The sequence below is a fragment of the Mustela nigripes genome, chromosome 17, assembly GCF_022355385.1.
Source record: "Mustela nigripes isolate SB6536 chromosome 17, MUSNIG.SB6536, whole genome shotgun sequence".
Taxonomy (NCBI): domain Eukaryota; kingdom Metazoa; phylum Chordata; class Mammalia; order Carnivora; family Mustelidae; genus Mustela; species Mustela nigripes.
In genome coordinates, this window is record NC_081573.1 from 42047621 (window position 1) to 42062380 (window position 14760).

The window sequence follows — 14760 nt, forward strand, 5'->3', positions numbered from 1 at the left end:
AGAAGGATGAGCAGTGAAACTTAGAATACCAAGCCTAGTGCATGGTAAAAAGCTGTATTCCAAATCCATCTGATAGATGTGAGGACTTCTTGATACAAGGGCATCTGCTTTTGCTTATTTTAATTCTACTTAGACTTTTTAAACAAATAATATATTCACAAGAGAGAAAATGTGAAGATTTTGAAAGTGAAAAATTTCTTTCCCAGTCCTATCCCTAGTCGCCCTATCACTTCCCAAGGGATAGCTGATATTACAAGTTTTTCTATAGATTTCCAAAGATGTTCAATGCATGCATAAGCAGGTACAGATATGCTCAATTTGCCTTTTTAATTTTTACACACTTCATAGCATATCATACATTGTTCTACGCCTTATATTTTCCACTTAACAATACACTCTAGAGATTACTCTAAATCAGTACCTAAAGAACCTCCTCATTCTTTTCATGGCTGCATAGTATTCTTTTCTGTAGATTAATAAAAATTCATTTAACCAATGTTCAAGGTTGCTTAAAGTGACAGTTAATAACAGATTATAACAGTTACTTCTACATAATAAGCCTCTTCTTCCCTGCCACCAAAGCAGTACAAAAGTTCAAAGAGCACATTTGGCATAAGAAAAAGATTAAGGGGCATCCAAGTGGCTCAGTTGGGTAAGCCACTGACTCTTGATTTCGGCTCCATGACTCAGGGTTTTGAGATCAAGCCCCTTGTCCCTCTTCTTCCCCCTCTGCGCCTTCTCCCTGCTTTGCAGGCATTCTCTCTCTCTCTCAAATAAATAAATAAAATCTTGGGGGGGGGGATTATAGCCACATGTTACACAAAGAAGTCAATATGCCACACACATCCTGATTAATAACTAAAGGCCAGTTTTCCCTGAGATCAAAGCCAAAACATTTCAGACTCCTTACAAGTAGGTGAAACCTGAGCAAGTCTAGATTTCAAGTTCTTGAAATTGGTCAATTAGAAAAAAGATATCTGTGTCTTACATTAAACATAGATGGGAAAAGATGTAACATTTAAGTGCTGCTCTCTCTTTGGAAAAAGGCAGTTGCCTTCTCTCGGTGTCTGGGGCACAAAAAGTAGAGAGAACCAGGGCAGAGACACAGAGACTTTGCCTGCCTTCATGTCGATGCCAGGGGCTTGCACCATATCACTTGGGCCACTGAAGGAACAGATGGACTTCGGACCATCTTCTGATGGAGGTTTCTATCCCTTCAACTGTACATAGCCCAAGTGGTTGAAAGGGTGCCTGGGTAGTATCAGAGGACCATGTGCAGGGCCCAGAGCATTCCACAAATCTGAGGTTACTGACTGCAAACCCAAGTCTTACACACTTCATATTCATTAAAAAATTGCCTCAACCACGTTCAGATGGAAGGCCACTTAAAAACCGATTCTTAATAATGGTAAAGTAACAAAGAAGCCAGAGTTGGCAGCAGTCTCCTTCTCCATATATGCCAGAGTCCCAGGATGGTCAAATGCCAACGGGAGTGAGGGCTTCTAAGGCGTATCTCCACTAGGAGCAAGCTCGGGTTGGTTTTGACTGCCAACAGTTCAAATTCCAATTAATTTTTGGAATGGAAGCCCATACCATACCATAATTTTTGGTATGGAACCCCATACCAGCCCATACCAGCCATGGCCATGTTTTAGGATTTTCCATCCAATGACTTGGCTTTAGGTAAGATAGTCTCCAACCTCTTAGCTGCCACCATGATTCTCATCACAGAATGGATCAGAAGAGCAGAACAAATATTCTCTTAACCAATGACTCACCAGGAAGTCTGTTCATGTTGACGCCTTGAGCTGAGAGTCCTATTCCCATGTACCTTCAAAAAATCACACACACAAAAATTTGGTTAGCAAATGATTACGCATCTCCCTTTTAAAGCATTTCTTGGTAAAAGAAAAACAAGAAAAGCAATGAATATAAGACTCTTAACACAGTTCTTGGAGACCCTTCATATTTTGATTTTCTAATGAAAATCGAAAAAATCATCTAAATGCCTTAAGTAGCTGGAGAAACAAGAGGTAGTGTCTGTAACCAGGAACTTCAGTTTCAGATGAAAGTTTCCTGAAATCACTGTTTCCAGTCCCTTGGTTTCTGGCTCCAACTAACACAGCGGAATCTATCCTCAAGAAGTACCTAAAGTAAGTATTTGAATCCTACGTAGTGCTTGGCAGAACGATGCAAGATCAAGCCCACGGGGATAAGCCACTATTCAGCAAGGACCAAGACATGGAAAAAATACAGCCAGGTTGGGTCTGTATAGAATCATCAAGACCCCAGGGTTCTTCTCTGGGTATCTCCAAACTCACTAACGTAACCTAATACATGCACTCACCACTGGCCTCCCTGATCATCCAATGTTGAGGCAGGGTGTCCTTAAGTCCTAAGGATCCCCCTACCCCCACTCCTCCCACCCAGGTATCTAAACACCTAAGTTATCCACAGCAAAGCAGGGCCCATGCTGTGTACCTCGGTCAAAGATGTCTCAGTGGAATTCATGAGTAGGAAGGCCAGAAAAGGAAATGAACAGAGTTTTTTAGTCTGCTTGTACTGTGCAAGGAAATAGTGAGGTCTTTTCCTAAGAACTAAGAGAAATAGGTCATTACCTTCTAACAGTACAACAGGAGAAACCCACACGATGCCTGATATTAACCATCTGTGAGTGCCAACACGTAGTTGAGAAGCTCAGAATACTAAAAACACCAACCAAGAGGGCTGAGATATAACTTTATGGTTGCATAAAAACCAAATGTACTTAAGGCCACTAAACTTATACTTTAAGATAGTGAAAATAGTCAACTTCATGTAATATATATTTAACCATACACACAAAAAAAAGTTTTTAAGATTTTATTTATTTATTTCTCAGAGAAAGAGCATGAGAGAGAGCGCAACCAGGGGAAGAGGTAGAGGGAGAGAGAGAAGCCAACCTCCTGACACAGGACTTGACTCCAGGACCCTGGAATCATGACCTGAGCCAAAAGCAGACATTTAACCGACTGAACCACCCAGGCGTCCCCACACAAAAATGTTTTTTAACACAGGGTTGCCTTCTTTCGACCATTTCCAAGTGGCTGCACATTTACATTCCAACTGTTGCCTGTTGTAAATGATTCTGCAAGGAATACTTCCACATACATGTCCCCATCTTGGATTATTACTCTTTCCCCGACATGCTCCATGCACCTATGTACCTGTTTCCTAACACTACCTGAGTTCCGACAACATGGCACTCCTGTCTCTGCAAGTCCTTCATCTACAGCAAACACCCTTTTCCCTTCTCTGGCTGACTGTGCCACTGCCTTTTGGGAGAGCAGCAGCAGGAAGGCTCTGACCCACACATCTTCCTCTGAAACTCCATTAAGCTACCCCATCATGCTGGCAGGAACCAGGATGACACAGACCAACACATGACCCTGGAAACTTGGCCTGCAGGAGTTAGGGGAAAGAGGAGGGAAGGGAAAGGAACAGCACTTCAAAGAGGGGCTTGCAAGGTTCAAAGGACTGAGACTATCAAACTGCCTGACCTCCTGCCAAAAATGGACCTTGAAGAAGCATCAGGGGCAGAATCAGTGTAAGCCTGCTGGCAGGATTCTTATTAGATTAAAACATGTACTTTTCCCCAGAAAAAACAGCAGCCCAAATAATCAGCTTCCTTACTTCACTTGGTAGAGGCTGCCACAAGCTGGTCTTCATTCTCTCTCTCTCTTTTTTTTAAAGATTTTATTTATTTATTTGACAGACAGAGATCACAAGCAGGCAGAGAGGCAGGCAGAGAGAGAGGAAGGAAAGCAGGCTCCCTGCTGAGCAGAGAGCCCGATGCGGAGTTTGATCCCAGGACCCTGGGATCATGACCTAAGCCAAAGGCAGAGGCTTTAACCCACTGAGCCACCCAGGCGCCCCAGTCTTCATTTTCTTAATGCCTTGACTGACCAAGCAGCAAACAATCTTAACTGCTCTGCAGTCATCAGTCTAAATAATCATGTACAACATAGCCAGGGGTTTCCCTGACTTGGATGTCAGCCCACTCATCCTGCCCTGTTTGGAAGGGCCTGAGTCCCTGCCTAATATCACACGTGATCCCATTCCTGCCATACAGGTTTCCTGACACTAAAATGAGGGTTTGTGTTTAGAGCACATTTTTCCTGGATAACCCTTAGCCATTTAAGGTTAACGCAAATAGGGACGGTCAACCAGCTTGGCCACCAGCAACAAGGGTCTAATTCCATAAATTTCCATGGGAATAAGGAACTACTAAGGCACATGTACTCAAACACAAGTTGCTTAGGCTTCTGCACTGGGGAAGCCATTTCCACATCCAGCAGCCAGCCCTCAACACCTACCTATAAACTCTCTACCCCATAGATGGGATAGTGTTTACCAGGTCTGCAAGCCTTTACATAAACCTTAGGGTCAACTCCTACTCTCCCAGAGGAGATCTTATACCCACACTTGGGTGCCATGTCACCTGCAGGTGTCAATGACACAGAGAGCAACTCCACAGGAACCTAAGTTGCATATTCATATGATGCTGGAGTTGAGTCACTGTTCAAAAGAAATGAGTCCCAACTCTTCAAACAATGGGTGATATTAAGTCTTTTCTAAAAGTCTAATGTCTAAAATAATAAAAACACACAGCCTTATACCTTCCAGCAAGTCTTCATGCACTTGAAAACTATTCCCCAATCAGTCTGTGATAAGCAGGGATATAAAAGCTGTAAGGACACGGTGAATATACTGAAAAACACTGAACTGAACACTTTAATTGGGGAATTGTATGGTATGTTAAGTTACATCTCAGTCACACTCAACAAAGTAGGAATAAACAGAAATTATCTCAACATAATAAAAGCCATATATGATAAGCCCATAACTAACATCATACCCAATGGTAAAAGACTGTAAAACTTTTCCTAAGATCAGGAACAAGAAAGATGCCTGTGTTTGCCACTCTATTCGACAGAGTGTTAAAAGTTCTAGCCAAAGCAATTAGGCAAGAAAAATAAAAGGCACCCAAATTGGAAAAGAATAGGTAAAACTATCTCTGTCCACAGATGACATGATCCCATATGTAGCAAACTCTAAGGATGCCACAACAATGCTATTAGAATAATCAAATTCAGCAAAGATGAAGGATACAAAATCAACACATGAAAATAATTGTTTTTCTATACACTAACCATACACTAACAGTGAATGACAAAAAAAGGAAATTAAAATAATTCCACTTATAATAGCATTATAAAGACTAAAGTGGGGGCGCCTGGGTGGCTCAGTGGGTTAAGCCTCTGCCTTCAGCTCGGGTCATGATCTCAGGGTCCTGGGATGGAGCCCCACATCGGGCTCTATGCTCAGCAGGGAGCCTGCTTCCTTCTCTCTCTCTCTGCCTGCCTCTCTGCCTACTTGTGATCTCTCTCTCTGTCAATAAACAAATAAAATCTTAAAAAAAAAAAAAAAGTCCATCATCACAAAAAATCACACTAAAAAAAAAAAAAAAAAGACTAAAGTGCTGGGGGTGGGCACACCTGGGTGATTCAGTCAATTAAGCACAAACCTTTGGCTGAGGTCATGATCCTGAGGTCCTGGGATCAAGCCCTGTGTTGGACTCCCTACTTGGTGGGGAGTCTGCTTCTCTCTCTCCCTCTGAATCTACCCCTTTCTGGTGCGCTAACACACTTTCTCTTTCTCTCAAATAAATAAATAATATCTTAAAGATGAAATAAAATGAAGTAAAATTAAAAAAATAAAATAAAATAAAATAGGGGCACCCGGGTGGCTCAGCGGGTTAAAGCCTCTGCTTTTGGCTCGGGTCATGATCCCAGTGTCCTGGGGTCGAGCCCCACATCGGGCTCTCTGCTCAGCGGGGGGCCTCCTTCTCCCCCTCTCTCTGTCTGTCTCTCTGCCTGCTTGTGATCTCTGTCTGTCAAATAAATAAATAAAATCTTTAAAAATAAATAAATAAATAAATAAAATAAGATATCAGGGTGCCTGGGTGGAACCCCGTGAGTGAGATATCCAACTCTTCGTTTTAGCTCAGGTTGTGATCTTAGGATTATAAGATCTAGTCCTGCATTGAGTTCTGTGATCGGTCTGCTTGAGATTTTCTCTCCTTCTGTCCCCGCCCCCTTTCTAAAATAAATAAATCTTAAAAAAAAAAAAAAAGAATAAAATACTTGAGAATAAACTTGACCAAGAAAACAAGACTTGTACATTAAAAACTATAAGATGTTGCTGAAAGAAATTAAAGAAGACACAATAAATGGAAAGACATCTGTGTTCACAATCGGAAAACTTAATATTGTTATGATGCCAATACTACGCAGTGCAATACACAGATTTAATGCTATCCATATGGAATCTCAAGGGACAATGAACAGCCAAAGCAATCTTGAAAAAGATGAAAAAAAGTTAGAGGACTCACACTTCCTGACTTCAGAACTTACCACAAAGCTGTGATAATCAAAACAGTATTGGTACTGACATAGAGACAGGCATATAGACCACAGTAACACAATAGCACAGAAATGTACCTTCCCATACGTGGTCAACTGATTTCGACAAAGATGTTAAGATCATTCAAGTCTTAAGTAGAAAATAATAACACTTGGTGCTGGGACAACTGGATATCCACATGAAGAAGAATGAAGTTGGGCCCTTACCATACAACATACGCAAAATTAACTTAAAACAGATCAAATAAACAAAGATCTAAAACTGTAAAGCTGTTAAAAGAAAACACAGGAGAAAAGGTTTACATTGAAATTGGCAATGATTTCTTGGAAATTAAACCCAAAGCACAGGCAACAAGAGAAAAAAGTAGGGACACCTGGGTGGCTCAGTTGGTTAGGCCACTGCCTTTGGCTCAGGACATGATCCTGGGATTGAGTCCCGCATTGGGCTCCTTGCTCTGCAGGGAGCCTGCTTCTCTTTCTTCCTCTGCCTGCCACTCTGCCCACTTGTGCATGCTCGCTCTCTCTCTCTAACAAATAAATAAATAAGTAAAATCTTAAAAAAAAAGAAAAGAAAAAGAAAAAGAGAAAAGTAAACTACATCAAAATCTTAAACTTTTGTATCTCAAAGGACACCATCGGGGCACCTGGGCAGCTCAGATGGTTAAGCGTCTGCCTTCAGCTCAGGTCATGATCCCCACGGTCCTGGGATTGAACCTCACTTTGGGCTCCCTGCTCGGTGGGTAACCTGCTTCTCCCTCTCCTTCTGCTGCTCCCCCTGCTTGTGCTTTCTCCCTTTCTCTGTCAAATAACAAATAAAATCCTAAAACAAACAAACACCATCAACACAGTGAAAAGCAACCCATGGTATAGGAGAAAAACAAAACCAAAGAGAAAATCTATTAAAAACGGACAAGGACTTGAATAGTTACATCTCCAAAGAAGAGACAAATCACTAATAAGCACATGAAAAGTTGTTCAGCATCACGAATCACTGAGGAAATGTAGATCAAAAACACAACTTCCTACGCTTAAGGACAAACAAACAACAGAAAAAAGAACAAGTGTTGGTGAGGATATGAAGATTAGAACCCTTGTTCATTGACGGTACAGCAGCTATGGAAATAGGTATGGCAGTTAATCATATGGTAACTATAAGTTTAAAAAATTAGGGGTGCCTAGAGGGCTCAGTTGTTAAGCGTCTGCATTCGGCTCAGGTCCCTGCTTCTGCCTCTCCCACTCCCCCTGCTTCTATTCCCTCTCTCACTGTGTCTCTCTCTGTCAAATAAATAAATAAAATCTTAAAAAAATAAATAAATAAACCATGTTGGGGCACCTGGGTAGCTCAGCTGGTTAAGCATCCAACTCTTTTTTTTTTTTTTTTAAGATTTTATTTATTTGACAGAGATCACAAGCAGGCAGAGAGGCAGGCAGAGAGAGAGAGGGGGGAAGCAGGCTCCCCACTGAGCAGAGAGCCCGATGTGGGGCTCGATCCCAGGACCCTGGGATCATTACCCAAGCCGAAGGCAGAGGCTTAACCCACTGAGCCACCCAGGTGCCCCAAGCATCCAACTCTTGATTTCAGCTCAGGTCATGTTCTTGGGGTCATGAATCAAGCCCTGCAATGGCCTCCATGCTCAACAAGGAGTCTGTCCGAGATTCTTTTTCCCTATCCCTCTGCCCCTTCCCCTGTTCACGTTCTCTCTCTCTCTCTCAAATAAAATCTTTTAAAAATTACACTTTAAAAAAAAATATTTTATTTGTCTATTTGAGAGGGAGAGAATAAGAGAGAGAGAATATGAGATGATGAAGGTCGGAGGGAGAAGCAGACTCCCTGCTGAACAGGGAGCCTGATGTGGAACTCAATCCCAGGATCATGATCTGAGTCAAAGGCAGTTGCTTAACCAAATGAGCCAACTAGGCAACCTACACTGTTTTTAAAATGCTTAATTTTTAAAGAAAAATTACCATTTAATCCAGCAATTCCACTTCCTGGTATATATCCAAAAGAACTGAAGAGGCACTTGAACAGATATTTGTACAATCATATTCATAGAAGCATTATTCACAACAGCCAAATGGTGAAAGCAAACCAATCCAAGTGTCTATTGCTGAATGGATGAACAGATAAACAGAATGTGATACATATATACAATGGAGTATTACTGAGCCTTAAAAAGGCATAAATTATGGGGTACCTGACTGGCTCAGTTGGCATGAAACTTGGGGTTGTAAATTTAAGCCCTATATTGGGTGTAAAGATTACTTAAATGAATATAACTTTAAAAAAAAAAAAGGGAAGGAAATTCTGATATATAATACAACACGGAAGACAAATTCTAGGGGCACCTGAGTGGCTCAACTAGTTAAGTATCTGACTTCACCAGGTCATCATGATCTCAGTGTCCTGGGATGGAGCCCAACACGGGGCTCCCTGCTCAGGGGAATCTGCTTGCCCCTCCCCCTGCTTGTGCTTACACACTTTCTTTCTCTCAAATTAAAAACAAAGCAAAACAAATAAAAAATGTTAAAAAAAGAAAAAAAAGACAAGGGGTGCCTGAGTGGCTCTGTTGGTTAAGCATCTGCCTTCAGCTCAGGTCATGATCCCAGAGTGCTGGGATTGAGCCCATGTCTGGGCTCCCTGCTTAGTGGGGTGTCTGCTTCTCCCTCTCCCTCTGCCTGCTGCTCTCCCTGCTTATGCACTTTCTCTCTACCAAACAAACAAATCTTTTTTTAAAAGACAAATTCGGCTTGATTCCACTTATACAAGGCATCTAGAATAGTCAAATTCATAAAAACAGAAAGTAAAATGGTGTTTGCCAGTGCCTAGGGGGAGAATCAGGAGTTACTGTTTAATGGGGACAGTTTCAGTTTGGGAAGATGAGAAAAGTTCTGGAGATAGACGGTGGCGGTTGCACAACAATGTGAATATACTTAATGCCACTGAACTGTGCATTTCATGATTCAAATGATAAATTTTTTTATGTTACATAAGTTTTACTACAATAAATAAATGAATATATGTATCAATGCAACTGCCCCTCCTCCCCAAAAAAGGTTCAAGTTCACTATCATCAGCTATAATATTTGTTATTACATAAAATCTCTTCCTCTCTTTAGGCTGGGGGATTTAGAATCCAGGAAGACAATACCCTCACCTGTTCATTCTTTCAGAGGTGTCACCTCTGGCCAAAAATGCAGCAAGTGGATATATGTTTATTCAGTTCTGATAACCCCCAAGCCCCCAGATCATCCAAACACAGGAGATGGAGCTTAAGTTTACAGGTTCAAGCCCTATATCTTATGCCACAATGAACAGAACTGATGCAAGGCCTGTTGCCTACCTCAGGATACAGGAGCTATAGGAAGGAGCCCTCAGCCCTCAGAGGAAAAGCACACAGCCACAGCAGTACTGGGCACATAATGAACATTCAACAAACCCCTAGTGTTCATCCACACGTGGTCTGGTGAACTTTATCACCAAAGTCACAGGATCCTTCCCAGCCACACTGAAAGGGAACCTATGCTTCTAGCTGGTGTGAAAACATAACAGAGCTACAAAATAGGTTAAGTGAGCTCTGAACTCAGCCACAACACCCCCAGTACTACTCTCCCCTCTTGCAGACACTAGACTTCAGCAGTGAGATTAAATGACCCATACTCACGAAGCTAGTGACATTATAGGCATAGGGGAAGTCTATTTCTCCATCCACTCATGAAAAATCTAAGGAGGCCTGAGGTTCCTTCCTTGTCAATCACCAACAAAGGATGTCTGTAGTGCTTTGCCAGGTCGTGGACTCACGTGGTCCCAGCTCTCTGATAGGCCGACAAGAATGAGGTAAAACAATAAGGAAAGAGCATAATGAAAATCCAAAACCTACATATGTTCTCCTGGGCACATACTTAGATGCAAATTATCTTCGCATCTAAGCAGCAATAATAACACTACCTCTCCTCTGCAGATCTCTGGTGGCATTTGAAAATGAATGGGTTGTTAGGAGCTGTTGAGTCCTGGCTAAAGTTGAGTAATTCAGTAAAAACAGGTGTGATAAGTTTCTTTATTTTATAGAGGCCCTTGAGATCTTCTGTGCCCAATATGGTGCTGGGGACACAAGGGTAGGAGCCTGAATTCAGTCTCTGCACTCTGACAGTTTCCAGTGGCAAGTCAGGGGCAGGGTGCACTGACTCAGGGATTTCCAGAGGAAGTAAAGGCTAAGCCAAGACCTGGTAAGCAGTGAGGGGGAAAAAAGGAGCACGCTCCATGCAGAAGCAGCAGAATGTGCTGAGGCGCAGTGGCAAAAACGCAGCCCCAAAGTCAAGGAATGGAGAGAAATTAGTATGGCTGGGTCACAGCTTGGGCAGACCTAAAAAGAGCCAAAGCTGGCACAGGAAACTGGCTATCCATGCACAGCTTGCATGCTAGCTAAAGGAGTCTGAACTTCATGGAAGGTCAATAGGAAGCTGCAGAAAGGATTTAGAAAAGGGCGGAGCTGATCAAACCCACTAATGTTTGTAAAATGGATTGAAGTGGCAAAACTAGAGGCCACCCAAATCATCCCAGCCAGAGATGACAGGGCTGGACAAGGACAGAAGCAATGGGGATGGCAAGGCACAGAGAGAGCCAAGTGCTCTTTAGAATATACCTATATACATATATATATACATTATTCCTTAATTAATCTCTACTCCCAATGTGGGGCTCGAACTTACAACCCCGAGGTCGAGAGTTACACGCTCTACTGACTAAGTCAGCCAGGCACCCCCAAGCCAAGTGCTCTTTAGAACACAGTGAACTTATGCAAGGGGGAGGAGCTGCTCTGGACACAGCCCAGCACAACCAGTCACCACAGAAAGGGCAATTCTCTGAGACCCACTGGCAAACTCTGGAGCCCAAGTGCTTGGCCTGTCAGCAGTAGCCTTTCTCCAGTTCTCCTCCAACCCTAACATTTATACTGTGTGCAAACAGCCAAACAAAAAACAAAAAACATGCATCAGACCAAAGTATGAGACAAGCCCAGATTCAAATCTCACCCCTGACACTGAGTTCACCCTATGCCCACATCAGCTTGTCAGACTGTTCCTCAGCTATCACCATCAGTCCAGAGAGGCCTCAGGGTAGCCACTGAACAGGATCCTGGACATGGTGCCGGGAGGGCTGCTGGGGGCTACTGGACAACTCCACTGTACTTTAGTTCATGCACTATAGACTTTTCTGCCATTGGAATTGGGTAAAATAGGACATTTCTGATGGTCTGAATCTTGGGACTTCTAAAAACAAGCACCTCGGGGTGCCTGGGTGGCTCAGTGAGTTAAAGCCTCTGCCTTCGGCTCAGGTCATGATCCCAGGGTCCTGGGATGGAGCCCTGCATCAGGCTCTCTGCTCAGCAGTGAGCCTGGTTCCCTTCCTCTCTCTCTGCCTGCCTCTCTGCCTACTTGTGATCTCTGTCTGTCAAATAAATAAATAAATCTTTAAAAAAATAAAAATAAATAAATAAATAAAAACAAGCACCTGTTTACTGGGGAATCGCTGAGAAAAAAGGAGGTGAGCATCTGCCTCTTTCTTGGTAATGTGTCAGATAATGCTAGAAAACTAACAGATACAAGCTGCCTTGGTCACCTGGGAGGGAAACATGAGGGGTTCCCACTCCCTAAGCAGGTGACTGGAATAGACAGAGCTTACCTCCCCTATATTTAACATCTCCACTAGGGCTTTCTTTTCAAGCAGGAGAATATATCTGAGGAGCTTGGGGGCAAAGTTATTAGCCCACATCATGACTTAAAGTAGGGTAAACCCCTCTGCTTTACTCCTTTCTTCCATATGGCAGCAAAATGGAGAAAACCATTTTTCATAGTGATGAGACAACCAGTTAGGTATAGAGGGACAATAGATGGTAAGTTCTTCATGGCAGTGAGACCAAGAGCTGGCCTCTAACTTCTCAGTTTCTACTTCACTGCCAAAACCATAACACAAGCTAGAGCTAGAAGAGCAACTCCATCTCTCTGTGGGGCTCCAGGGAGAAAAGGGCAGCAAGTGAGCACAGCTCCAGCCAAGCTGGAGTGCAGGACGGAGGATGAGCAGCAGCTACGGCAAGACCCTCAGCTGACCACACGGCCAGATCCGCCCTGAAGCTATCACCATACACCGCAGGCAGCGGGGGCAAACTGGGGCCCTGGAAAATGACCTACAGTGAAAATGGACTGGTGGTTTCTGGGGCCCATGCTGTCCTCCACCCACCTCTGCTGACTCTCCCACAAAATCAACAGTCTGCTGAAACCCTGCAGTCACGCGGAGAGCTGAGCACAGTCAGCTTGGATTCTTCTTTTTTCTCTTTGGCTTTCCAGATGTTCTACAATTACTTTGATAGTCACAGAAAAATCATTTTCCAGAGCCAGCTGATGGCCACATACCTAGGAGGCTGTTGGCTCTGGCCCATCAGACTCTCCCTAGATTATCCCAGGGCACATTTCAGTGCCAGAGGGGCACAGCGGGGGACCTAGTTTTCACCGTCAGCTCCACAGTACCCCCACTTGTCTTTGACAGGAGTGCAGAGCCTGCAAGGGAAGAGCACACCTTCAGAAACAGGAGGAAATTGTCAAAATCCCTGCTTTGGTAGAGGAGATGGAGCTCTGGCTCACACAGTAGCAGGTGAGTCCCAAGCGTGCAACCCAGAGCACACAGCCAGGAAACCCTCCTGCTCAGCACAGTGACACTGGCTCAGCACAACTCCAGCTGACTAGAGATTCTTCTATGGCCCAGACAGGTCTGGTGGTGAACAGAGGACAGGACCTTAGAAACCCGGCCTCTGGAGTCTCATACCCTCCAGGGACATACCACAAGGCCTGGGGCAAGGAGATCTCGCTTTGCTCTTATCACCCATCCAGTCCTGAGAGATAGCCTGGAGCACTCTCCACTCTCCACAGGCAACCTCTCTGGCAGCAGAGGTCCAGAGACAACATCCCAGACTCTTGAAGCCTGGTCTAGACACTCCAGCCTAATTCAGGACTGTGCATCTCGGATTTCACCCCACATCTCAAGTTCCCTATCAGAAGAGGAGAGGCTGGACTAAAGGGCTCCTAAGATCCTTCCCTGCTCTGACCTAGAGACTTCAATTCTTGGCAGATAAGGTCCAGATACGGTTACAAATGTGCTGTACCCAGATGCAAGCCCAAGAGGGGGTAGACCCTGAAACAGCAGTCAAAAAGCCACCAAGACGACAAAAGAAAAGGAAATTACAGACCGATATATACTTTATAGATGCAAAAATCATCAACGAAATTGTAGCAAACCAATTCCAGCAATGTATTAAAAGGATTACAAACATGACCAAGTGGGATTTATCCTACGAAGGCAAGGTGGTTCAACATTAAGAAAATCAACCAATATAATAAACCACATTAACAGAACTAAGGAAAAACACACTCATGATCATCTCAATTTATGCAGAAAAAAAAATAATAATCCAACACCCCTTCATGACACAAGCACTCACAAAAGTAGGAATAAAAGAGAACTTTTTCAAAATGATAAAGGGTATTTATGAAAACCCAATGGTGAGAGGCTGAAAGCTTTCCCCACAAGATTAGAATAAAACAAGTATGCCTACCTTTTACCCACTGCTATTCAACACTGTACTGGATGGAAGTCCTTGCCAGAGCAATCAGTCAAGAAAAAGAAGTAAAAGGCATTCAAATAAGAAAAGGATAGGTAAGGGCACCTGGGTGGCTCGGTGGATAAAGCCTCTGCCTTTGGCTCAGGTCATAATCTCAGGGTCCTCGGATAGAGGCCTGCATCGGGCTGTCTGCTCAGTGGGGAGCTTGCTTCCCCCTCTCTCTGTCTACCTCTCTGCCTACTTGTGACTGACCTCTCTCTGTCAAATAAGTAAATAAAATCTTTAAAAAAAAAAAAAAAGAAGAAGAAAATGATAAGTAAAACTATCTCTATTTGGAGATGACATGATTTTATAAAAAAATCCCCAACAGTACACAGAAAGCGCATTAGAGCTAAAAAATGAATTCAGCAAAGTTGCAGGATATAAAATCAAACAAAAGGCAGTTGTGTTTCTATACACTAACACTTAACAATCTAAAAAGGAAATTTTTTTTTTTAAAGATTTTATTTATTTTTTTGACAGACAGAAATCACAAGTAGGCAGAGAAGCAGGGAGAGAGAGAGGGGGAAGCAGGCTCCCCGCCGAGCAGAGAGCCCGATGCGGGGCTGGATCCCAGGACCCTGGGATCATGACCTGAGCCGAAGGCAGAGGCTTTAACCCACTGAGCCACCCAGGCGCCCCTAAAAAGG

General features: G+C 43.4%; 1 protein-coding gene across 1 annotated transcript in view; it reads right to left on the reverse strand.

Annotated features, from left to right (window-relative positions):
* Positions 1-14760, reverse strand: part of RANBP10 (RAN binding protein 10) — a 69903-nt gene that overhangs the window by 40552 nt on the left and 14591 nt on the right. The window contains exon 3 of the mRNA XM_059382805.1: positions 1779-1831. Within this exon, the coding sequence (XP_059238788.1) occupies positions 1779-1831 (53 nt within the window). The remainder of the gene's footprint in view (positions 1-1778; positions 1832-14760) is intronic.